Source organism: Pelodiscus sinensis, chromosome 6, assembly GCF_052426305.1.
Source record: "Pelodiscus sinensis isolate ZL-2025 chromosome 6, ASM5242630v1, whole genome shotgun sequence".
Taxonomy (NCBI): domain Eukaryota; kingdom Metazoa; phylum Chordata; order Testudines; family Trionychidae; genus Pelodiscus; species Pelodiscus sinensis.
Window position 1 is genome coordinate 131,466,061 of NC_143057.1, and position 24,059 is coordinate 131,490,119.

At 65.6% G+C, this 24,059-nt stretch overlaps 1 protein-coding gene across 1 annotated transcript; it reads left to right on the forward strand.

Moving 5' to 3' along the window:
* The first annotated feature begins 3,604 nt into the window (after positions 1-3,604).
* Positions 3,605-16,958, forward strand: LOC106732072 (avidin-like). The gene is made up of 5 exons (XM_075917091.2): positions 3,605-3,835; positions 4,540-4,647; positions 11,402-11,612; positions 14,374-14,494; positions 16,794-16,958. The coding sequence occupies exons 1-5, from the start codon at positions 3,767-3,769 to the stop codon at positions 16,825-16,827; spliced, it is 543 nt and encodes a 180-aa protein (XP_075773206.2). The 5' UTR covers positions 3,605-3,766; the 3' UTR covers positions 16,828-16,958.
* The last annotated feature ends 7,101 nt before the right edge of the window (positions 16,959-24,059 follow it).

A 24,059-nucleotide genomic window follows, 5' to 3' on the forward strand; every position in this document is an offset into this window, starting at 1 on the left:
ACGCTACCGGGGACCAGGTGATGGTCCTGATCCCCGTGCGGAAGAACAAGCTGCAAGCCGCCTGGGACGGCCCCTTCAAGGTGGTTAAGCAGCTGAACGAGGTGAACTACGTGGTGGAGCTGACGGGCCGGACGCGCGGCCAGCGGGTATATCATGTTAACATGATGAAGCCGTACTGGGACAGGGAGAACTTGGTGCTGGCCGTGTGTAAGCCCTGGGAGGAGCAGGGGGAGGATCCCCTGGTGGGCCTGTTCCCTGGGACCGGAGAGGACTCTTCGCTGGAGTCAATTTCCCTCTCGGACCAGCTCACCCCGGCCCAGCAGGCCGAGATCCGGGAGGTGCTGCGCTCCCACCAGCAGCTGTTCTCCAACAAGCCGGGTCTCACCAACCTGGCTGTCCACCGGGTGCAGACGGGCACTCACCCCCCGGTGCGCTGCTCCCCATTCAGGGTCACAGGGAAAACAGCCCAGGACCTGGAGAGAGAGGTCCAGGACATGTTGGCCCTGGGGGTGATCCAGCCATCCTCCAGCCCCTGGGCCTCTCCCGGGGTGCTGGTTCCCAAGAAGGACGGGTCGATCCGGTTCTGCGTGGGCTACCGGAAGCTCAACGCCATCACGGTGTCCGACACCTACCCAATGCCAAGGCCCGACGAGCTCCTGGACAAGCTGGGGGGAGCTCGCTATCTCACCACCCTGGACCTCACCAAGGGCTACTGGCAGGTGCCGCTAGACCAGGAGGCCAGACTGAAATCAGCTTTCATCACGCCACTGGGGCTCTATGAGTTCCTGGTCCTGCCCTTTGGCCTCAAAGGGGCGCCGGCCACGTTCCAGCGCCTGGTGGACCAGCTGCTGCGGGGAATGGAGAACTGTGCCCTAGCGTACATCGATGACATCTGCGTCTTCAGCCAGTCCTGGGAGGACCACGTGGCCCAGGTCAGCCAGGTACTGGATCGGCTGAGGGAGGCTGGGCTGACCGTAAAGGCTGGGAAGTGCAAGGTTGGAATGGCCGAAGTGTCCTACCTGGGCCATAAGGTGGGGAGCGGCTGCTTGAAGCCAGAGCCGGCCAAAGTGGAGGCCATCCGGGACTGGCCTGTGCCCCAGACCAAGAAGCAGGTCCAGGCTTTCATTGGGATGGCGGGGTACTACCGGAGGTTTGTGCCCAACTTCAGCTCCATCGCTGCCCCGATCACAGAGCTGTGCAGGAAGGGGAGGCCCGACAGGGTGGTCTGGACGGAGCAGTGCCAGAGGGCTCTCTGTGCACTGAAGGGAGCCCTGGCCAAGGCCCCAGTGTTGGTAAACCCAGACTTCGACAAGCCCTTTATCGTGTTTACTGACGCCTCGGACACTGGGCTGGGGGCGGTGCTGATGCAGGCGGACGAGAAAGGGGAACGTCACCCCATCGTGTACCTGAGCAGGAAGCTGCTGCCCCGGGAGCGGAGCTACGCGACCGTAGAGACGGACGCCTGGCCATGGTGTGGGCCCTGCAAAAGCTGCAGCCGTACCTGTTTGGCTGGCGTTTCACGGTGTTCACCGACCACTGCCCCCTGACCTGGCTGCACCAGATGAAAGGGACGAACGCCAAGCTGCTACGGTGGAGCCTGCTCCTGCAGGACTACGACATGGAAGTGATCCACGTCAAGGGGAGCGCCAACATCATCGCCGACGCGCTGTCCCGTAGCGAGGGGCCCGAACTTCCCCAGGTCACGAGCGGAGTGACCCTGCTCAGTTCGCTCTCGGAGGGGGGAGAACTGTGACGTAGTGGGGGTACTTGCTGGGCTGTGGTGACCCCTGCTGTCTGGAGCAAGACCCAGCAGGGAAAGCCTCACTAGGCCAAGGTAATGCCAAACTTGTTGAACCAGTGGCCAGACACCCCCCATGGAGAGGAACAAAGGAAGGTGGATGCTGCCCTGGCTGGGGGGCAGGGCTGGAGGAAGGTTAGTTAGTTCCTGGCTGGAAGGCAGGGAATAAGGAGCTGGGGAGGGGGCTGGGACTCCCCTATCTCAAGGAGGGGCACTGAGGCCTCTTAGCCCCAGTTCCTGTAACCAGATTACATCTGTGCTGCGCTGTGCTGGAGGAGCAATAAGCCACCCTCAATTCCACCGGCTGGTGCAGTCTGTTTGTGCCATTTCGGGGTGCAGGAGACGGGGAACCCCCAACGCGCCGTCACAGAAGGCCACTTTCCTGTGCCTAGTGCGGAGGTCATGGATAAGGTCCACGATGTCCGCACTAGACCAGGTGGGTGCCCGCCTCTTGTGGCCCCGGGCAGGCTCCTGGGAGCCGCCAGCCTGGTCCCGGGAAGAGGGGGAGGGCTGGGGGGCAGCGGGTGGGTGGCTCTAGCCGTGCCAGGTGCAGGGTCTGCTGGCTGGGTGCTGGCAGGCTTGCACCTGGCATGGCACCGTAGCCAGCCCGTTCCCCTTTAAGGGCTCCGGGGACAGGAGGGGGGCAATAGAGTTTCCCTGGTGGTGCCCAGACTGGCCACGAGGGCAAGCTGGGGAGGGCTAGCCTCCCACTAATTCGAACTAGGCGTTAGTCCTCGTGGAATGAGGGTTACCTAGTTCGAATTAAGCGCTCCGCTAGTTCCAATTAAGTTCGAACTAGCGGTTTGCATGTGTAGCGCTGTAAACAGGTCTCTCGTCGACCGCGGGGAGAGGGGGGGTCTGGGCCCGCCCCCTCTCACGGACCCCAGCCCAGAGCCCTAAGGACACGGACGCTTCTGCTGTCCGGTCCGGCTGGCGGGGCAATCCGCCGTAACTCGCCAGCCCACTGGCTCCCTTTGCCTGCCCTGGGCTACTTCCTCTCTCCGCGGTCAAATCCCCTTGCCTCCAGGCTCACCTCTTCGTCTTGGGTTCCATCTGCTATCAGGCCTCGGCGAGAGGTCACGTCCGCATCCCTCCTTCCCTCTGCGGCATCTCCGGGGGTTTAAATCCCCGCGCCGACTCCTGGACCGTGGGGTCCCGCCCCTTCCGGCGTGGTCCTGCTTCCGGTCTGGCGTTGCTCCTCCCCGCGTCGGCGCCCAGCCGGCCGGCGGTGCATGGGTGTTCGGCCGGTGCAGCCGCATGGGAACAGTTGTCGCATAGCCTGTAGGCCAGTCCCTGTGTCAGTCGGCCCGCGCCACGTGGTGCGCCCGACGCCGCTAGCAGCCGCCGGCGGGACTGGAGTGCGGGGCGCCTCCGCCCCGTCACAAGCGCCTATCAAAGTTAATTCAAACTAACGTCCGTTAGTTCGAACTAACTTTGTAGTGTAGACATACCCAGAGAAACTTCCAGTCTCCATACAGAGTCTATATTCCTAACTCCACCCCCAGACATTATACAGATCTATGAAGAGCAGATACAGAATCAGAAGACAGTAAGCTTTTGTTTGACACCCCACATGGCCCCTTTGTACCAACTTTTGGGGCGAACCCCCCCCATGGATGCAGCAGTGACCCGGCTGCTCCCCTCACAATCCAACAACGTGACATTGGGGCAATATTCTGCACATGGCTGGAAATGACGAAAGTCCCCAGCATCACCAGCCACACGCCCTTTCCCTTCCCTTTCTCTTTCCCTTTCAATTTCAATTTCCCCTCACGCTGCTGGTTTCTGAGAAATTGGCTCTGATGGGGAAGCAGCAGACGGGGGATGGAACGCCCTGTCCCATAGCTCAGCTTTGGCTCTGGTACAAAGCTCACGGAATTCCCCTCAGCTGTTGGGCTGGGAGCTATAAAAGCCGCTTGACGCAGACAGAGACTCGTCTGACACCTGGTGTTCCCTTCTGCCACGGAGATGATGAGGAAAATCAGCTTCCCGCTGGCTCTTGGGCTGGCATCCCTGGGGGCTTTCTCAGGGCAGAAGGTTTGTCTCAGGGGCCTGGGCCAAGGGGGCTGGGTGCTGACTCTGGGGCAGGCGAGGGCCTGAGGGGGCTGGGCGCTGGCTCTGGGGCAGGGCGAGGGACCGAGGGGGCTGGGCGCTGGCTCTGGGGCAGGGCGAGGAACCGAGGGGGCCGGGCACAGGCTCTGGGGCAGGCGAGGGATGAGGGGGCCGGGCGCCGGCTCTGGGGCAGGCGAGGGATGAGGGGGCCGGGCGCCGGCTCTGGGGCAGGCGAGGGATGAGGGGGCCGGGCGCCGGCTCTGGGGCAGGCAAAGGATGAGGGGGCCGGGTGCCGGCTCTGGAGCAGGGTGAGGGATGAGGGGGCCGGACGCCGGCTCTGGGGCAGAGTGAGGGATGAGGGGGCTGGGTGCCGGCTCTGGGGCAGGGCGAGGGACCGAGGGGGCTGGGCGCTGGCTCTGGGGCAGGCGAGGGATGAGGGGGCTGGGTGCTGGCTCTGGGGCAGGCGAGGGATGAGGGGGCTGGGTGCTGGCTCTGGGGCAGGCGAGGGATGAGGGGGCTGGGTGCTGGCTCTGGGGCAGGGAGGGATGAGGGGGCCGGGCGCTGGCTCTGGGGCAGGGAGGGAGGGGTAAGTCCCTCCTGGCCCTAGATTGCATGGGCTGAGCTGGGGGAGCGGCCGGGGTCCGGGCACAGCCGGCCGTGTTTGCAGCGGTTCCTCTCTGCTCCGGCAGCTGCTTTGCCAGAAAGGGGAGAACACCGCGGAGCAGCGAGCCGCGCAGGAAGCCGAGCCCCGGCCAGGCAAGAGCCCCCGGACACAGAGGCGAGTGGCAAGCAGCAAGGTAAGGCCCCTCCTCTGCACCCACGAGCCCAGCCCCGGCACGTCCCCGCCCGCCCCAGGATGCCCTGTTGGGGGGTCAGTCGGGGCGGTGAGGGGCTGTGACGGTGGGGAGCCTGGCTGGCCTTTCCCATGCAGCCAGGCCCAGCGAGGCTGCCTGTCCTGTGGGTCGCGAAGGCCGTTCTCTCTGGCAGCAGCTCTGCCGAGGGGCACAGCCCGGGCCCTGCCTGGGCCAGCAGTGACACCGAGGGAGGCCAGGGCTGGCAACGGGGCACCAGCCTGGGGCCAATAGACGAAGGAGCTTGATTTCCTCCTGGCGGGGAACGGGGCAGCCCTGGGCTGTGGGTACATGTTTGCAGGCATGTCACCCTGGTCAGTCTCTAGGGCTCCTCTCCGCCACCCAACACAGACCTGGCTCCAGCCCACCCTGGAACCTGGGAAATCCGCACGCTAGCCAGGCGGCTGTGATTCCGGCAGCGCGCTAGTTGGGCCGTCTGTGATTCCGGCAGAGCGCGCTAGTTGGGCAGGCCGTGATTCCGGCAGCGCGCTAGTTGGGCCAGCTGTGATTCCGGCAGAGCGCGCTAGTTGGGCAGGCCGTGATTCTGGCAGAGCGCGCTAGTTGGGCCGGCCGTGATTCCGGCAGAGCGCGCTAGTTGGGCCGGCTGTGATTCCGGCAGAGCGCGCTAGCCAGGCGGCCGTGATTCCGGCAGAGCGCGCGCTAGCCAGGCGGCCGTGATTCCGGCAGAGCGCGCTAGTTGGGCAGGCCGTGATTCCAGCAGTGCGCGCTAGTTGGGCCGGCCGTGATTCCGGCAGCGCGCGCTAGTTGGGCCGGCCGTGATTCCGGCAGAGCGCGCTAGTTGGGCCGGCCGTGATTCCGGCAGAGCGCGCTAGTTGGGCAGGCCGTGATTCCAGCAGTGCGCGCTAGCCAGGCGGCCGTGATTCCGGCAGCGCGCTAGTTGGGCCGGCTGTGATTCCGGCAGAGCGCGCTAGTTGGGCAGGCCGTGATTCTGGCAGAGCGCGCTAGTTGGGCCGGCCGTGATTCCGGCAGAGCGCGCTAGTTGGGCCGGCTGTGATTCCGGCAGAGCGCGCTAGCCAGGCGGCCGTGATTCCGGCAGAGCGCGCGCTAGCCAGGCGGCCGTGATTCCGGCAGAGCGCGCTAGTTGGGCAGGCCGTGATTCCAGCAGTGCGCGCTAGTTGGGCCGGCCGTGATTCCGGCAGCGCGCGCTAGTTGGGCCGGCCGTGATTCCGGCAGAGCGCGCTAGTTGGGCCGGCCGTGATTCCGGCAGAGCGCGCTAGTTGGGCCGGCCGTGATTCCGGCAGAGCGCGCTACTTGGGCCGGCCGTGATTCCGGCAGAGCGCGCTACTTGGGCCGGCCGTGATTCCGGCAGAGCGCGCTAGTTGGGCAGGCCGTGATTCCGGCAGCGCGCGCTAGTTGGGCCGGCTGTGATTCCGGCAGTGCGCGCTAGTTGGGCCGGCTCTGATTCCGGCAGTGCGCGCTAGTTGGGCCGGCTGTGATTCCGGCAGAGCGCGCTAGTTGGGCCGGCCGTGATTCCGGCAGAGCGCGCTATTTTGGCCGGCCGTGATTCCGGCAGAGCGCGCTAGTTGGGCCGGCCGTGATTCCGGCAGTGCGCGCTAGTTGGGCCGGCCGTGATTCCGGCAGAGCGCGCTAGTTGGGCCGGCCGTGATTCCGGCAGAGCGCGCTAGTTGGGCCGGCCGTGATTCCGGCAGCGCGCGCTAGTTGGGCCGGCCGTGATTCCGGCAGCACGCGCTCACCGGGCCGGCCGTGATTCCGGCAGCACGCGCTCACCGGGCCGGCCGTGATTCCGGCAGCACGCGCTCACAGGGCCGGCCGTGATTCCGGCAGAGCGCGCTAGTTGGGCTGGCCGTGATTCCTGCAGCGCGCCCTAGTTGGGCCGGCCGTGATTCCGGCAGAGCGCGCTAGTTGGGCCGGCCGTGATTCCGGCAGAGCGCGCTAGTTGGGCCGGCCGTGATTCCGGCAGCGCGCGCTAGTTGGGCCGGCCGTGATTCCAGCAGCACGCGCTCACCGGGCCGGCCGTGATTCCGGCAGCACGCGCTCACCGGGCCGGCCGTGATTCCGGCAGAGCGCGCTAGTTGGGCCGGCTGTGATTCCGGCAGAGCGCGCTAGTTGGGCTGGCCATGATTCCGGCAGAGCGCGCTAGTTGGGCCGGCCGTGATTCCGGCAGTGCGCGGTCGTTGGGCCGGCCGTGATTCCGGCAGCGCGCGCTAGTTGGGCCGGCCGTGATTCCGGCAGCACGCGCTCACCGGGCCGGCCGTGATTCTGGCAGAGCGTGCTAGTTGGGCCGGCCGTGATTCCGGCAGTGCACGCTAGTTGGGCCGGCCGTGATTCCGGCAGAGCGCGGTAGTTGGGCCGGCCGTGATTCCGGCAGAGCGCGGTAGTTGGGCCGGCCGTGATTCCGGCAGTGCGCGCTAGTTGGGCCGGCTGTGATTCCGGCAGCGCACGCTCACAGGGCCGGCTGTGATTCCGGCAGAGCGCGCTAGTTGGGCCGGCTGTGATTCCGGCAGAGCGCGCTAGCCAGGCGGCCGTGATTCCGGCAGAGCACGCTAGCCAGGTGGCCGTGATTCCGGCAGAGCGCGCTAGTTGGGCCGGCCGTAATTCCGGCAGAGCGCGCTCACTGGGCCGGCCGTGATTCCGGCAGTGCGCGCTAGTTGGGCCGGCTGTGATTCCGGCAGTGCGCGCTAGTTGGGCCGGCTGTGATTCCGGCAGTGCGCGCTAGTTGGGCCGGCCGTGATTCCGGCAGTGCGCGCTAGTTGGGCCGGCTGTGATTCCGGCAGCGCACGCTCAGCGGGCCGGCCGTGATTCCGGCAGCCCGCGCTAGTTGGGCCGGCCGTGATTCCGACAGAGCGCGGTAGTTGGGCCGGCCGTGATTCCGGCAGCGCGCGCTAGTTGGGCCGGCCGTGATTCCGGCAGCACGCGCTCACCGGGCCAGTCGTGATTCCGGCAGCACACGCTCACCGGGCCGGCCGTGATTCCGGCAGAGCGCGCTAGTTGGGCCGGCCGTGATTCCGGCAGAGCGCGCTAGCTGGGCCGGCCGCGATTCCGGCAGTGCGCGCTAGTTGGGCCGGCCGCGATTCCGGCAGTGCGCGCTAGTTGGGCCGGCTGTGATTCCGGCAGCGCACGCTCACCGGGCCGGCCGTGATTCCGGCAGTGCGCGCTAGTTGGGCCGGCTGTGATTCCGGCAGAGCGCGCTAGTTGGGCCGGCTGTGATTCCGGCAGTGCGCGCTAGTTGGGCTGGCCGTGATTCCGGCAGAGCGCGCTAGTTGGGCCGGCCGTGATTCCGGCAGTGCGCGCTAGTTGGGCCGGCTGTGATTCCGGCAGTGCGCGCTAGTTGGGCCGGCTGTGATTCCGGCAGAGCGCGCTAGTTGGGCCAGCTGTGATTCCGGCAGTGCGCGCTAGTTGGGCCGGCTGTGATTCCGGCAGTGCGCGCTAGTTGGGCCGGCCGTGATTCCGGCAGAGCGCGCTAGTTGGGCCGGCCGTGATTCCGGCAGTGCGCGCTAGTTGGGCCGGCTGTGATTCCGGCAGCGCACGCTCACCGGGCCGGCTGTGATTCCGGCAGCGCGCGCTCACCGGGCCGGCCGTGATTCCGGCAGCGCGCGCTCGTTGGGCCGGCCGTGATTCCGGCAGTGTGCGCTAGTTGGGCCGGCCGTGATTCCGGCAGTGCGCGCTAGTTGGGCCGGCTGAGATTCCAGCAGTGCGCGCTAGTTGGGCCGGCTGTGATTCCAGCAGTGCGCGCTAGTTGGGCCGGCTGTGATTCCAGCAGTGCGCGCTAGTTGGGCCGGCCGTGATTCCGGCAGAGCGCGCTAGTTGGGCCGGCTGTGATTCCGGCAGTGCGCGCTAGTTGGGCCGGCCGTGATTCCGGCAGCGCGCGCTAGTTGGGCCGGCCGTGATTCCGGCAGCGCGTGCTAGTTGGGCCGGCCGTGATTCCGGCAGCGCGCGCTAGTTGGGCCGGCCGTGATTCTGGCAGAGCGCGCGCTAGTTGGGCCGGCTGTGATTCCGGCAGAGCGCGCTCACCTGGCCGGCTGTGATTCCGGCAGCGCGCGCTAGTTGGGCCGGCCGTGATTCCGGCAGCGCGCGCTAGTTGGGCCGGCTGAGATTCCGGCAGTGCGCGCTAGTTGGGCCGGCTGTGATTCCAGCAGTGCGCGCTAGTTATGCCGGCTGTGATTCCAGCAGTGCGCGCTAGTTGGGCCGGCCGTGATTCCGGCAGAGCGCGCTAGTTGGGCCGGCTGTGATTCCGGCAGTGCGCGCTAGTTGGGCCGGCCGTGATTCCGGCAGCGCGCGCTAGTTGGGCCGGCCGTGATTCCGGCAGCGCGCGCTAGTTGGGCCGGCCGTGATTCCGGCAGAGCGCGCGCTAGTTGGGCCGGCTGTGATTCCGGCAGAGCGCGCTCACCTGGCCGGCTGTGATTCCGGCAGCGCGCGCTCACCGGGCTGGCCGTTATTCCGGCAGCGCGCTAGTTGGGCCGGCCGTGATTCCGGCAGCGCGCGCTCACCGGGCCGGCCGTGATTCCGGCAGCGCGCGCTCACCGGGCCGGCCGTGATTCCGGCAGCGCGCGCTCACCGGGCCGGCCGTGATTCCGGCAGCGCGCGCTCACCGGGCCGGCCGTGATTCCGGCAGCGCGCGCTCACCGGGCTGGCCGTTATTCCGGCAGCGCGCTAGTTGGGCCGGCCGTGATTCCGGCAGCGCGGGCTCACCGGGCCGGCCGTGATTCCGGCAGCGCGCGCTAGTTGGGCCGGCCGTGATTCCGGCAGCGCGCGCTCACCGGGCCGGCCGTTATTCCGGCAGCGCGCCAGTTGGGCCGGCCGTGATTCCGGCAGCGCGCGCTCACCGGGCCGGCCGTGATTCCGGCAGCGCGCGCTCACCGGGCCGGCCGTGATTCTGGCAGCGCGCGCTCACCGGGCCGGCCTTGATTCCGGCAGCGCGCGCTCACCGGGCCGGCCGTGATTCTGGCAGCGCGCGCGCTAGTTGGGCCGGCTGTGATTCCGGCAGAGCGCGCTCACCTGGCCGGCTGTGATTCCGGCAGCGCGCGCTCACCGGGCTGGCCGTTATTCCGGCAGCGCGCTAGTTGGGCCGGCCGTGATTCCGGCAGCGCGCGCTCACCGGGCTGGCCGTGATTCCGGCAGCGTGCGCTAGTTGGGCCGGCCGTGATTCCGGCAGCGCGCGCTCACCGGGCCGGCCGTGATTCCGGCAGCGCGCGCTCACCGGGCCGGCCGTGATTCCGGCAGCGCGCGCTCACCGGGCCGGCCGTGATTCTGGCAGCGCGCGCTCACCGTGCCGGCCGTGATTCCGGCAGCGCGCGCTCACCGGGCTGGCCGTTATTCCGGCAGCGCGCTAGTTGGGCCGGCCGTGATTCCGGCAGCGCGCGCTAGTTGGGCCGGCCGTGATTCCGGCAGCGCGCGCTCACCGGGCCGGCCGTTATTCCGGCAGCGCGCTAGTTGGGCCGGCCGTGATTCCGGCAGCGCGCGCTCACCGGGCCGGTCGTGATTCCGGCAGCGCGCGCTCACCGGGCCGGCCGTGATTCTGGCAGCGCGCGCTCACCGGGCCGGCCGTGATTCCGGCAGCGCGCGCTCACCGGGCCGGCCGTGATTCTGGCAGCGCGCGCTCACCGGGCCGGCCGTTATTCCGGCAGCGCGCTAGTTGGGCCGGCCGTGATTCCGGCAGTGCGTGCTAGTTGGGCCGGCCGTGATTCCGGCAGCGCGCTAGTTGGGCCGGCCGTGATTCCGGCAGCGCGCGCTAGTTGGGCCGGCCGTGATTCCGGCAGCGCGCTAGTTGGGCCGGCCGTGATTCCGGCAGAGCGCGCTAGTTGGGCCGGCCGTGATTCCGGCAGCGCGCGCTAGTTGGGCCGGCCGTGATTCCGGCAGTGCGCGCTCACCGGGCCGGCCGTGATTCCGGCAGCGCGTGCTCACCGGGCCGGCCGTGATTCCAGCAGCGCGCGCTAGTTGGGCCAGCCGTGATTCCGGCAGCGCGCGCTAGTTGGGCCGGCCGTGATTCCGGCAGCGCGTGCTCACCGGGCCGGCCGTGATTCCGGCAGCGCGCGCTAGTTGGGCCAGCCGTGATTCCGGCAGCGCGTGCTAGTTGGGCCGGCCGTGATTCCGGCAGCACGCGCTCACCGGGCCGGCCGTGATTCCGGCAGCGCGCGCTCACCGGGTGTGGAACAGCGAAGGCCGTGATTCAGATGACACTGGGTGAGCACGGCAGCGGGAGCAGGGAAGTCGGCAGCAATCACTTTACATTGGAATGTCTCAGAGGAGCCGCCCGGTTCGCCTGCACCGTTAAAGATAAGGAGCCTGCGGCACCTAGAGCCCCCATCCGTCTGGTGTCCTGAGCGGGGGGGCGCCTCCCCGCAGGGCTGTGCCCACAAGGCTCACGACTGTGTCTGCCGGTCGGTCTCCGGGGCACCAGGCCACCTGCTGTTTCCACGCTAGAGGTGCAGGAGGGCGTGAGCGGGGCTAGCGGCATTGGGGAATGGTCCGTGTCTGGCAGGACTGGCGCTAGCAGGGACTTAGTTGAGTCCAGACCAGATCTGGGGCCGGGGTTCGCGGCATCCCCCGTACCAGGTGTTCAGCCGTCACGAGGCCCGAACCCCTGAGGCTGAGTCCCTTGTGAGACTTGGAGCTACCCAGGAACCCCACCTCGGTCTGGCGCTCGCGGCTCTCAGGCGCGTGGCCGTGTGCTGCGGGGTGCCGCCTCCTCTCGTCCCACTGGGCACCTCCTCCCTTCCAGTGCTGCCTGACCGGGTGCTGGCTGAACGACCTGGGCTCCAAGATGTGGATCGGGAACGTGGAGGCGGACGGCAGCTTCTCTGGCGAGTACCAAACGGCCGTGTCCAGCACAGAGAAACCCATCGAACTTGCCCGGCTCAACGGCTCCCAGAACAAAGCCAGCGCAGAGCAGGCGACCTTCGGCTTCACCGTCAACTGGGACAGCTTCTCAGGTACGAAGCCTCATGGGCCCCAAAGCCAGGGAAGGGGGGGACTCGGCTTCCTCCTAGCTCCTCCTGGGGCCGGGTCTAGCCCTGCCGCTCACTGCTCCCCCAGCCTCTCCTGCCTCTACCCCTGTCTTGTGCTGCCCCTTTGCCGGGCACCATCTCCTGCTCCTACGTGCCCCACGGCCTCCCTCCCGACCCCTTCTCCTACGCGCCCGGCGGCAACCTCCTGGCCCCTGCTCCTATGCGCCCGGCGGCTCCCTCCCGGCCCCCTTCTCCTACGCACCCGGCGGCTCCCTCCCGGCCCCCTTCTCCTACGCACCCGGCGGCAACCTCCTGGCCCCTGCTCCTATGCGCCCGGCGGCTCCCTCCCAGCCCCCTGCTCCTACGCGCCCGGCGGCTCCCTCTTGGCCCCCTGCTCCTACGCGCCCGGCGGCTCCCTCTTGGCCCCTGCTCCTATGCGCCCGGCGGCTCCCTCCCAGCCCCCTGCTCCTACGCGCCCGGCGGCTCCCTCTCGGCCCCCTGCTCCTACGCGCCCGGCGGCTCCCTTCCGGCCCCTGCTCCTCCGCGCCCGGCGGCTCCCTTCCGGCCCCTGCTCCTACGCGCCCGGCGGCTCCCTCTTGGCCCCTGCTCCTACGCGCCCGGCGGCTCCCTCCCGGCCCCCTTCTCCTACGCGCCCGGCGGCTCCCTCTTGGCCCCTGCTCCTACACGCCCGGCGGCTCCCTCCCGGCCCCCTTCTCCTACACACCCGGCGGCTCCCTCCCGGCCCCCTTCTCCTACGCGCCCGGCGGCTCCCTCTTGGCCCCTGCTCCTACACGCCCGGCGGCTCCCTCCCGGCCCCTGCTCCTACGCGCCTGGCGGCTCCCTTCCAGCTCCTGCTCCTACGCGCCCAGCGGCTCCCTCCTGGCCCCTGCTCCTACGTGCCCGGTGGCTCCCTCCTGGACCCTGCTCCTACGCGCCCGGCGGCTCCCTTCCGGTCCCTGCTCCTACGTGCCCGGCGGCTCCCTCTTGGCCCCTGCTCCTACGCGCCCGGCGGCTCCCTCCCGGCCCCCTTCTCCTACACACCCAGCGGCTCCCTCCTGGCCCCCTTCTCCTACGCGCCCGGCGGCTCCCTCTTGGCCCCTGCTCCTACACGCCCGGCGGCTCCCTCCCGGCCCCTGCTCCTACGCGCCTGGTGGCTCCCTTCCAGCTCCTGCTCCTACGCGCCCGGCGGCTCCCTCCTGGCCCCTGCTCCTACGCGTCCGGCGGCTCCCTCCTGGACCCTGCTCCTACGCGCCCGGCGGCTCCCTCCTGGCCCCTGCTCCTACGTGCCCCACGGCCTCCCTCCCGGCCCCCTTCTCCTACGCACCCAGCGGCTCCCTCCCGGCCCCTGCTCCTATGCAGCCAGCGGCTCCCACCCGGCCCCTGCTCCTACGTGCCCCACGGCCTCCCTCCCGGCCCCCTTCTCCTACGCACCCGGCGGCTCCCTCCCGGCCCCTGCTCCTACGCAGCCGGCGGCTCCCTCCCAGCTCCTCCTCCTACGCGCCCCATGACCTCCTTCTGAGCCCCCTTCTCCTACGCGCCCAGCGGCTCCCTCCTGGCCCCTGCTCCTACGCGCCCAGCGGCTCCCTCCTGGCCCCTGCTCCTACGCGCCCAGCGGCTCCCTCCTGGCCCCTGCTCCTACGCGCCCAGCGGCTCCCTCCTGGCCCCTGCTCCTACGCGCCCAGCGGCTCCCTCCTGGCCCCTGCTCCTACGCGCCCAGCGGCTCCCTCCTGGCCCCTGCTCCTACGCGCCCAGCGGCTCCCTCCTGGCCCCTGCTCCTACGCGCCCGGCGGCTCCCTCCTGGCCCCTGCTCCTACGCGCCCAGCGGCTCCCTCCTGGCCCCTGCTCCTACGCGCCCGGCGGCTCCTTCCCGGCTCCCTGCTCCGACGCGCCCGGCGGCTCCTGGTCCTCTTGGGGCTCTTGGTGCCCCCCCCAGCCTGGGCTGAGCAGTGGCAGTGAGGCTGCTGGGAACTCATATCACCTGCCTGACCACAATGAGCCACCTGCCCCCCCAGCGCCCTGCACCAGGGCTGAGCTGCAGCTTGGTCGCTGTGCGGTGGGAGGGTGGGAATCTCCCCCCCAGCCTCTGGTGCTGGAGCCAGGCTGGCGAATCCCCCGGCCAGGGCAGCGGCCCCAGCCAGGTCCCTTTGCCAGCCCCGGGGGTGTTGCTGGGCCCAGGTGACTCGCTGTGTGCGGGACACGGCCCCTTCCCCGGGCCAGCCCAGGCTGTGGGAACGTTCCCGACACTAGGGACCAGCACTGAGCTTCCCGAGCGCTCCCAGGCCAGGCCCGTGCCTGGGACCCGCCGTCTCCAGCAGAAACACAGAGCGACAAGGAAGCTTTACGCCAAGCCCCTCCCCGAGAGCAGCAGAACAGCTGGGCTGCGTCGGGCCAAAGGTCCCTCTGGCCGGTCTCCTGCCCACAGCACGAGGGGCCCAGTGGGGGCAGCAGCCAGCCCTGCTCCCGGTGGGTCTGGGGCATGGGGAGGTGAAACCCTGGGGCCAGGGTGCCCCAGGGCGCGTCTCCGGAGACGCTCTGTGTAGCCCACATGGGTGAGGCCAGAGCTGGGGCCCATCCTGGCCTTGGCTGGTCACTTCCCTTCTGGGCGGGCCCCCTGGCCAGACCCCCCTCCCGGCCGGGCTGGTGAGAGGAGCAGCAGAGTGACGCTCGCGGCAGCGTCCGGACCCGGGGGTAGGAGAATTCACGCCGTGTCGCTGCCCTGGGCTTGACTCTGGCATGTTTCCGGCAGACTCCACGACCGTCTTCACGGGCCAGTGCTTCATGGATGAGGACAAGCAGGAATCCCTGCAGACCATGTGGCTGCTGCGCGAGAAGGCTGAGTTCGCAGCGGACAACTGGAAAGCGACCACGTGAGTGGCGGGGACCCGGGGGCAGTGTGGGCCGCAGGCCGGGCTCCCCACCCGCGCATGGAGAGACTCGGGCGCTGGGCGGGGAAGGGGCCGTGGCGAGGACACAGGCAGCAGCCCGGCGTCCCCTGCAGCGAGCGCGGCCTGCCCGGGAGACGCCAGCCAAGTCCCCCCAGTCCTGGGCTCCTGTGAGCGCTTGGAGCACGAGGCAGTGGGTCTGGCACAGGACGCGCTGACACGGGGCCAGGCCTCTGCCCGGGGCGGCTGCCGCTGCGACAGTCCCCGGGCCAGGCTGAGAGACTGGGGCTGGAAGGGACCTCGAGACGCCACCTGCTCCGTCCCGCCAGGCGGCCGGGGAGCCCCACACGAGCTGAGAGTGGCCAGCTGGGGAGCCCTGGCAGCACGGAGCTACCCAAGCCCTAGAGACCTGTTCCCGGCTCCTGGCAAACGCCCCTTGCTGCAGTTTGAGCCTCATGAGGCTTGTCCCAGCTCCAGTGGCCGTGGAGAATGGCCCCCTCACGGCCCCTGCCCCCTTCACGGCCCCCTCACAGCCCCTGCCCCCCTCACGGCCCCCTCACAGCCCCCTCACGGCCCCCTCACAGCCCCTGCCCCCCTTGCAGCTCCGGCCCCCTCACGGCCCCTGCCCCCCTCATGGCCCCCTCACAGCCCCTGCCCCCCTCGCAGCTCCAGCCCCCTCACGGCCCCTGCCCCCCTCACGGCCCCCTCACGGCCCCTGCCCCCTCACGGCCCCCTCACGGCCCCTGCCCCCCTCACGGCCCCTGCCCCCTCACGGCCCCCTCACGGCCCCCTCACAGCCCCTGCCCCCCTTGCAGCTCCGGCCCCCTCACGGCCCCTGCCCCCTCATGGCCCCCTCACAGCCCCTGCCCCCCTCACGGCCCCCTCACGGCCCCTGCCCCCTCACGGCCCCCTCACGGCCCCTGCCCCCCTCACGGCCCCTGCCCCCTCACGGCCCCCTCACGGCCCCTGCCCCCTCACGGCCCCCTCACAGCCCCTGCCCCCCTTGCAGCTCCGGCCCCCTCACGGCCCCTGCCCCCTCACAGCCCCTGCCCCCCTCGCAGCTCCAGCCCCCTCACGGCCCCTGCCCCCCTCACGGCCCCCTCACAGCCTCTGCCCCCCTCGCAGCTCCGGCCCCCGCACGGCCCTTCCCAGCCCTGCAAGTGCCCATCAGGCCCCCTCGCGCTTCTCGGCTCCAGGCAGAACAGGCCTGGCTCTTCCCCCTTCCTCCGGCTGGGCTCTCTGAGCCTCTGAGCGGCTTGGCTGCTCCCCTCTGCCCCCTCCAACGTCTCCACCATGTCCCCGAAAGGCAGCCCCACCACTGGCCCCAAGGCCCAGCCGAGGCCTTCCCAGCCTGAGGCGAGCGAGACCCCCCCCCGAGCCGCACACGGCCCCAGTTCACGCCGCCCTGCACCGTGCGGCCTTTCCCCGGCCGCCTCACACTGTGGGCACGTGCTCAGTGTGTGCCCCGTGCACCCAGCTGGCTCCAGCCCCCCCAGTGTGGCCCCGGCGTGGCCGGGCCTGGGACTTTCCGCTCCCAGCTGCAGGGCTTTGCGCTTGGCTCCGAATCCCGTGGCGGTGAACTCAGCCCGGGCGTCGTGTGGCCCGGTGGCTCTGGGTTCCCGCCCTGCCTCCCACGTGCTCCCGAACCAAACGCTCTGCGCCTCTGCCCCAGCCATCAATGGGGACGCCGACTCGCGCCAGCTGAGCCCAGGCTGGGCAGGGGCCTGCTGCAAGCCAGCTCCTCCCTGGGCAGCCAGCATGTGCCCAGCCCTCCTGCCACCCCGGCTGGCACCCAGTGTGTGAGCAGCCAGGACGGGTGCAGGGAGGCTGCCTGGTTTGCCCCCCGCACCCTCCTCTGGGCACCAAGGCAGCTGTGAGCGGGTGGCTGTGGGCAGCTCGGTGCCCCCCGCGCCCAGCTGAGCACCAGGGGATGTGCAGCCTGTGGAGCCCCTGCCTGGCCCCAGGCGCTGGTGGGTCTCTCACAGGGCCAATGCAGGTGCCCGGAGCCAGGCTGCCTCCCTGGGCTGTAGCTGGGCCCCCCGAGGCAGCGCCTGCCAGGCCCTGCCTGCCCTGCGTGGCCGTGCCAGGGCCCTGCGAGGTGGAGTCTGGGGGGGCGTTGCCCAGACAGTGGGGTCAGCAGCAGCCCGGGGGCCTGAGGGATGGGATGTTGCATCAGGCTTCAGGCTCATGCCCCTTGTACGCCCTCCCCCTCCCCCTCCCCTGTCAGGGCAGCCCCGGGCGCAGGCCCTGCACGCACTAACCCAGGCGCTGCGCTTCCCCGCAGGGTCGGCACCAACGTTTTCACCCGGGTCAAATGATGGAGCGGGGGCGAATCCGCGAGGAGCGACGGCGCCCGGTGACCCCGCAGCCCCAGGACCACGCTCTGCAGCCCCGGCTCCGGCCCCGCCCTGCCGGGATTGTCTGGGCCCCCAGGCAGCAGGGCCATTTGCCAGGGCTGCAGCCAGGGGAACCGGTTCCGATTTTACTCCTGGGGGGGACTTTAACCACCCGTCCAGGGCTAATCAGACACGTGAACACCCGCGTCTCCTGGCAGGCGATTCAGCAGGGAGCTGGCGGCGCCCCGCGTGCAAGAAAGACAAACGTTCGCCCCACTCGGCTCTGACACGGACGTGTTCTGACGTCTTGGGGCAAGTCCCCAAGGCCCGTCAGGGTTACACGGCAATGGACAGTCTTGCTTGGCTACGTCTGCGCTGCACAGTAACGCCAGAAGAAGCTAGTCCAGAATAGTTACTCCGAAATAGCACGTCTCCACTGCAGGGAAGCCTCCAAATTAGCCCGAGGCAGGTTACCCTAGTGTAGACGTGCTACCTCGCTTTACAGCCCAAGGAGGAATCACTTAGAATGGCCCCGGCGAGGGGCTATTTCGAAATCGCAGCAGTGGAGCGTCTGCTCACGCCTCAGTTGGAAATAGCTGTTTCGGAAGAGACGTTGTTCTTCGTAGAATGAGGGTTGCAGAAGCAGGACTAAGTCGAAAGAACGGAATTGCTGTAGGCGCTTGCATAGTTATTTCGCAATAACAGCCACGATTAACTTTACATGCACAAATTTAATTCAAAATAGCGGAGCCCTTATTTCGAATTTGGTGAACCTCATTCTACGAGGAGTAACACCAAATATGAAATAGCTATTTGGAATTAAGCGCTGTGTAGACACTTCATTCGAAATAGGGGGCCCCCAGCCCTTCCCAGGGAGCCCTGGTGGCCACTCTGGGCACAACCAGGAAAACTTCCTCTCCTCTCCCCAGCCCCAGAGCCATTAAAGGGGTAGACCCAGGCCACAGTGCCTGTGCCAGCTCCAAGCCTGCCAGCCCAGAGCCAGCAGTGGCCACCGGGGCCCCGACCCAGTGGCCCCAAAACATGAGCCAGCCAGCCACTGGCAGCCAGCCCTCCACCGCCCCCCAGGAGCAGTCTGCCAGCTCCCAGGAGCCACACAGGGGCTGGAAAAGGCGGGCGCCTGCCTGGTCCAGGGTGGAGATCATGGACCTTATTCAGGTTTGGGGGGGATTCCCCCAATGTCCACAATCTCCGCACTAGACGGAGGAACGCGGCCGTCTGTGGCAGGATAGCTGCCAGCCTGGCCACCAAAGGCCACATACGAACCCAGGAGCAGATTAGCATGAAAGTCAGGTTGGTCCGGTGAGACCCCCGACCCTGAGCTTCCCCTCCCCCTTCTTCCCCTGGCTTCCCCCTCCCAGCTCCCTCCTCCCAGGTTTCCCCCTCCCCTCTCCCACCTCCGTTTCCCAGTCTCCCCAGAGGTTCAACCCCCCAGTTTTGTTCAATAAACCCAGTTTCTATTTTTGAACATACGTGTCTTTTATTTGACATCAGGAAGGGGGGCGAGGGAGGGGTAAGTGGAAGGACGTGAGGGAGGAATGGGGCACGAGCCCCCAGTGGGGAGGACCGGGGAGGCTCTGAGGGCTCCCCAGGGTGGATGCTCTCCCGCAGGGCCTCCTGGATCCTGACAGCCCCCTGATAGACCCCCCCGGATGGCAGCCTGCAGCAAGTACAGCCGGGCTGATGGCAACGACCCCAGGAGACACTTGGGGAAAGGCTGCTGAGTTGTTTTACAAAGCGCCTTGCGAGAGTTAGCTCATGCTACCAGCCACATTGGGAAAGCTCTTTGAGCGGGCCCGAGACTCCCAGCAATTGCCAAGTGGTCTGTAAAAAGGACGTTAGACTCCCCAGCCAATCCAGGCACCTCACTTTGAAGAAACAAGAATGAAAACTTGGGGCAGGAGGGGGCGGGGAAGGGAGAATGTTCTTTGTCTTGTCCCAAGGTGGGACCCCAAACGAAACACCTCCTGATAGTCAAGCCCAGACCCTTTGGTGCGTGGTCCGGCGGTCGTGGTACCCAGGGCAGCACACCCATCTCTTAGGGCCGCTGCAGGCGGGCGGGCAGCAGAACAGGCTTGGCATGAGTGTGCCATGCCCCCGCTAGGCGCGTGAGAAGCGAAACAGACGGAGCAGGGACATTACACGAGGCCTTTGTGTGCACACGGTCTGTATTCGTTACTGCTCAGCGCTGCCCATCCGTGCTAGAGGCTACCCTCTCCTCTGGGCTACCCACAGGGCTCAGCTTTGGGGCAGGGACAGGAGCACCTGGCTTCTCTGTGCCGCTGGTTGCAGTGCTCTGTGACACGCCCAGAGCTGACCAAGAGCCTGGAGTCAACCTGAGGGTACCCGGGTACCAAGCCTCCTGGAGCCAGGACTTAGTGTCTGACCCAGGCACCCAGCCAGGCCTCAGCTGGGATGCAGTGTCGCCGGCCCACACTCTGCCTGGCCCCATTTGTGGTCACTAAGTCATTTCATTTCTTTCTCAGTTGCTTGGGGGGTTCACGCTGTTTGCTGATCTTCTCTCGGGCTGCAGAGGGCGGCTTTGGGCCTTCCAGTAAGGCTGCAGAACCCCCCTTGTCACACTCCCCTGCTTACTGAGGCCTTTGCTAAAGCCGTTAGGACTGTCCCAGGGGTGCAATACTCAGAGCTGCTGGGCTTGGCCTGCCCCCGGGTTGACTTTGCAGGCAGCTTCCTGTCCCCTGCCAATAGCTCTCTTCATCCAGCAACCAAAGTGACTAGACGCGCTGCTGCAGCCCGCTGGATTCCAGTGACCACGCAGTGACGTGGGCCTTTCCACACAGCACGCCTGTGGCAGAGGGCGACCGGCTGCGTGCCTTCCCGCCTCTGCGACAGGCGCTAGGACCGAGTGATGTCTGCAGCCTCATGTTGCACGCCAGCCAATCGGCTGTAAGGGTGAGTGTCACGTGGGACGGATTCGGTTTTCTTAGCCGCCTCATTGCTATGCCCAGGTTACGGGCGTCACCTTGGGATACAACCGGGGTTTAAACTCCAAGTCGTTCGCCCTCCATACAGGCCCGTAGTGCTCACATTCACAACCCTGCATCTTCGGTATCTTGCAACAACATCCATTCACGGGCTGAGTCATGAAATACAGGCTCTTATCTCCTCCTGCGGCCGGGCTAAGACTTCTCCCACAGCCACCGCCCCCTGCACACGCAGCAGTTGGCTTTTGCGCAGTGAATGGAGCAAACCTACATCTTTGGGGGTCCTTTGCCTTTCACATGGAAACGTCCGTCTCCTGCTGGGACATGGCGGTCCTCACTCACGCGGCTCCCCCACATTTGCATGGGCCTCCACTCAATAGTGGGAAGGGGGTAGTTTTTAGAAGGTAAAATAAAAAAGAACGAGTCAAAAATTACCTAGAAAAGTTAGATGCCTGCAAGTCACCAGGGCCTGATGAAATGTATCCTAGAATACTCAAGGAGCTGATAGAGGAGAGATCTGAGCCTCTAGCTAGCATCTTTGGAAAATCATGGGAGACTGGAGAGATTCCAGAGGACTGGAAAAGGGCAAATCTAGTGCCCATTTATAAAAAGGGAAATAAGAACAACCCAGGAAACCACAGACCAGTCAGTTTAACTTCTGTGCCAGGGAAGGTAATGGAGCAAGTAATTAAGGAAACCATCTGTAAACACTTGGAAAGTGGCAAGGTGATAGGGAACAGCCAGCATGGATTTGTAAAGAACAAATCATGTCAAACTAATCTGATAGCTTTCTTTGATAGGGTAACGAGCCTTGTGGCTAAGGGAGAAGCGGTGGATGTCATATACCTAGACTTTAGTAAGGCGTTTGATACGGTCTCGCATGATATTCTTATCAATAAACTAGATAAATACAACTCAGATGGGGCTACTATAAGGTGGGTGCATAACTGGCTGGATAACCGTACTCAGAGAGTAGTTATTAATGGTTCACAATCCTGCTGGAAAGGCAGAACAAGTGGGGTTCCGCAGGGGTCTGTTTTGGGTCCGGCTCTGTTCAATATCTTCATCAACAATTTAGATATTGGCATAGAGAGGACGCTTATTAAGTTTGCAGATGATCCCAAGCTGGGAGGGGTTGCAACTGCTCTGGAGGATGGGTCATAATTCAAAATGACCTGGACAAATTGGAGAAATGGTCTGAGATAAATAGGATGAAGTTTAATAAGGACAAATGCAAAGTGCTCCACTTAGGAAGGAACAATCAGTTTCACACATACAGATGGGAAGCGACTGTCTGGGAAGGGGTACGGCAGAAAGGGATCTAGGGGTCATAGTGGACCACAAGCTGAATATGAGTTAGCAGAGTGATGCTGTTGCAAAAAAAGCAAACATGATTCTGGGCTGCATTAGCAAGACACGAGAAGTCATTCTTCCGCTCTACTCTGCGCTGGTTAGGCCCCAATTGGAGTATTGTGTCCAGTTCTGGGCACTGCATTTCAAGAAAGATGTGGAGAAATTGGAGAGGGTCCAGAGAAGAGCAACAAGAATGATTAAAGGTCTAGAGAACGTGGCCTATGAAGGAAGGCTGAAGGAATTGGGTTTGTTTAGTTTAGAAAAGAGAAGATTAAGGGGGGACATGAGAGCCGTTTTCAGGTATCTAAAAGGGTGTCATACGGAGGAGGGAGAAAACTTGTTCATCTTGGCCTCTGTGATAGAACAAGAAGCAATGGGCTTAAACTGCAGCAGGGGAGGTTGGACATTAGGAAAAAGTTCCTAACAGTCAGGGTGGTTAAACACTGGAATAAATTGCCCAGGGAGGTTGTGGAATCCCCATCACTGGAGATATTTAAGAGCAGGTTAGATAAATGTCTCTCAGGGATGGTCTAGACAGTATTTGGTCCTGCCATGGGGCAGGGGACTGGACTCGTTGACTCTTGAGGTCCCTGCCAGTCCTAGTGTTCTGTGATTCAACCGGGTCAGTGCTTTTCCATTGCTGGTTTCCTTGGTCTGCCCAGGAATGACGGTCAGTGGAACACACTGCGCAGTCACTGCCCTGGGTTTCTTTCATCCCGTCGGGGGGGTCCAGTTCTCTGATGCCCTGGAGACCCCCTTGCTCTGGTGGATTAGTGCAGTTTCCTGATACTTGCAATTGTTGCCCAAGGGAGTAGTCAGTGTGCCAGGTCCCCTCCTGCTGCCAGGGAACCCCACAACCTGCAGCACCCCATGTTTGGGAGAGGATTCCGGGCCCCTAAGCAGACCGACGGCTTGTTTCAGTGGGCGCTGAAGGCAGGCACTGCTAGGTATGGGGGCTTTTGGTCCTCTACAATTTCCCATCCTAGGGTTGGAGTCTCCAGCCCCTAATGGCAGCTTAGTTGGGACGGGGTTCTGGGGACAACCCACCAGTGGTTATGTGACCGCAGCAGGCGAATCCCCTTTCCCAGTACAAGCAACAGCTGGTGTCATCTGCTCTTGCGTCGACCAGCTTGGGGCCATGGCCCGGAGACTCTCTTTCCACACACTGACTGCAGGGATGTCGACAGGCCAGAGATCAGAGCCAGCTATTAGATAAACAACATGTAACATAAAACACACAGACACACCCAGTTGTGACAGCAGCTTCTTCAGAATGGTGCCCGGGTCACTTGTGTTCTTCTGCCGGCACCAGCCTTTCCTTGGAACGCTGAAAGGCAAAACGGACACTTGCCTAAACCCCCCGCCACCCGGGTGGGGCCAGTTGGAGGTTCCTGCCTGAAACCCCCTTTCCACGGTCTGAGCTGTGAAGAACGGAACCTTTTTCTCCCCACTCTGCTCATTTGAGGAAGTGGGGTTTGCCAGTGTAGACTCTCTCTTGCGCAAGAAATTCATGTTTCCTGTCTACACTGGCCTCTTGCGCAAGAGGACTTATCCCTGAGAGGGAGCGTCAGAGTATTTGTGCAAGAAGCCCTGATTTTGTACATTACAACGTCAGTGTTCTTGCGCAAGTACTCGTGGCCAGTGTAGCCAGGCAGCCAGATTTTGCGCAAAAGCACCTGCTTTTGAGCAAAATCTTGGCAATGTAGATACAGCCTAGGAGTCTAGTTGCAAGCTGCTGAGCTGACTTCACTGTGGGCCAATGGAGCGCTAGCGCTGAGGCTCCTCTGTTGTGAGCTGAACTTGCTGAAGAGCTGAAATCACTGGTGCTGTGGGGAGCCAGGTGCTATACTACTGAGGTATTAGCAGAGCAGCTTGCGGGGACAACCGACAAGTGCAGGCGGCCAGCAGAGCAGCTTGCGGGGACAACCGACAAGTGCAGGCGGCCAGCAGAGCGGCTTGCGGGGACAACCGACAAGTGCAGGCAGACAGCAGAGCCATTTGCGGGGACAACCGACAAGTGCAGGCGGACAGCAGAGCGGTTTGCGGGGACAACCGGCAAGCGCAGGCGGACAGCAGAGCGGTTTGCGGGGACAACCGACAAGCGCAGGCGGACAGCAGAGCGGTTTGCGGGGACAACCGGCAAGCGCAGGCGGACAGCAGAGCGGTTTGCGGGGACAACCGACAAGTGCAGGCAGCCAGCAGAGCGGTTTGCGGGGACAACCGACAAGTGCAGGCAGCCAGCAGAGCGGTTTGCGGGGACAACCGGCAAGTGCAGGCGGCCAGCAGAGTGGTTTGCGGGGACAACCGGCAAGTGCAGGCAGACAGCAGAGCGGTTTGCGGGGACAACCGGCAAGTGCAGGCGGACAGCAGAGCAGCTTGTGGGGACAACCAGCAAGTGCAGGCGGCCAGCAGAGCGGTTTGCGGGGACAACCGGCAAGTGCAGGCGGACAGCAGAGCAGCTTGTGGGGACAACCGGCAAGTGCAGGCGGCCAGCAGAGTGGTTTGCGGGGACAACCGGAAAGCGCAGGCAGATAGCAGAGCGGTTTGCGGGGACAACCGACAAGTGCAGGCGGCCAGCAGAGTGGTTTGCGGGGACAACCGACAAGTGCAGGCGGCCAGCAGAGTGGTTTGCGGGGACAACCGACAAGTGCAGGCGGCCAGCAGAGCGGTTTGCGGGGACAACCGGCAAGCGCAGGCGGCCAGCAGAGCGGTTTGCGGGGACACCCGACAAGTGCATGCAGACAGCAGAGCGGTTTGCGGGGACAACCGACAAGTGCAGGCAGACAGCAGAGCGGTTTGCGGGGACAACCGGCGAGCGCAGGCAGACAGCAGAGCGGTTTGCGGGGACAACCGGCGAGCGCAGGCGGACAGCAGAGCGGTTTGCAGGGACACCCGACA

What these genes read in the sequence shown, in the direction of transcription:
- LOC106732072 (XM_075917091.2), top strand. Translation starts at nt 3,767, where the DNA reads ATGATGAGGAAAATCAGCTTCCCGCTGGCTCTTGGGCTGGCATCCCTG. An exon ending in CAACTGGGACAGCTTCTCAG is followed by an intron (nt 11,613 to 14,373) that starts GTACGAAGCCTC and finishes TGTTTCCGGCAG; the next exon opens with ACTCCACGACCGTCTTCACG. An exon ending in GACAACTGGAAAGCGACCAC is followed by an intron (nt 14,495 to 16,793) that starts GTGAGTGGCGGG and finishes GCTTCCCCGCAG; the next exon opens with GGTCGGCACCAACGTTTTCA.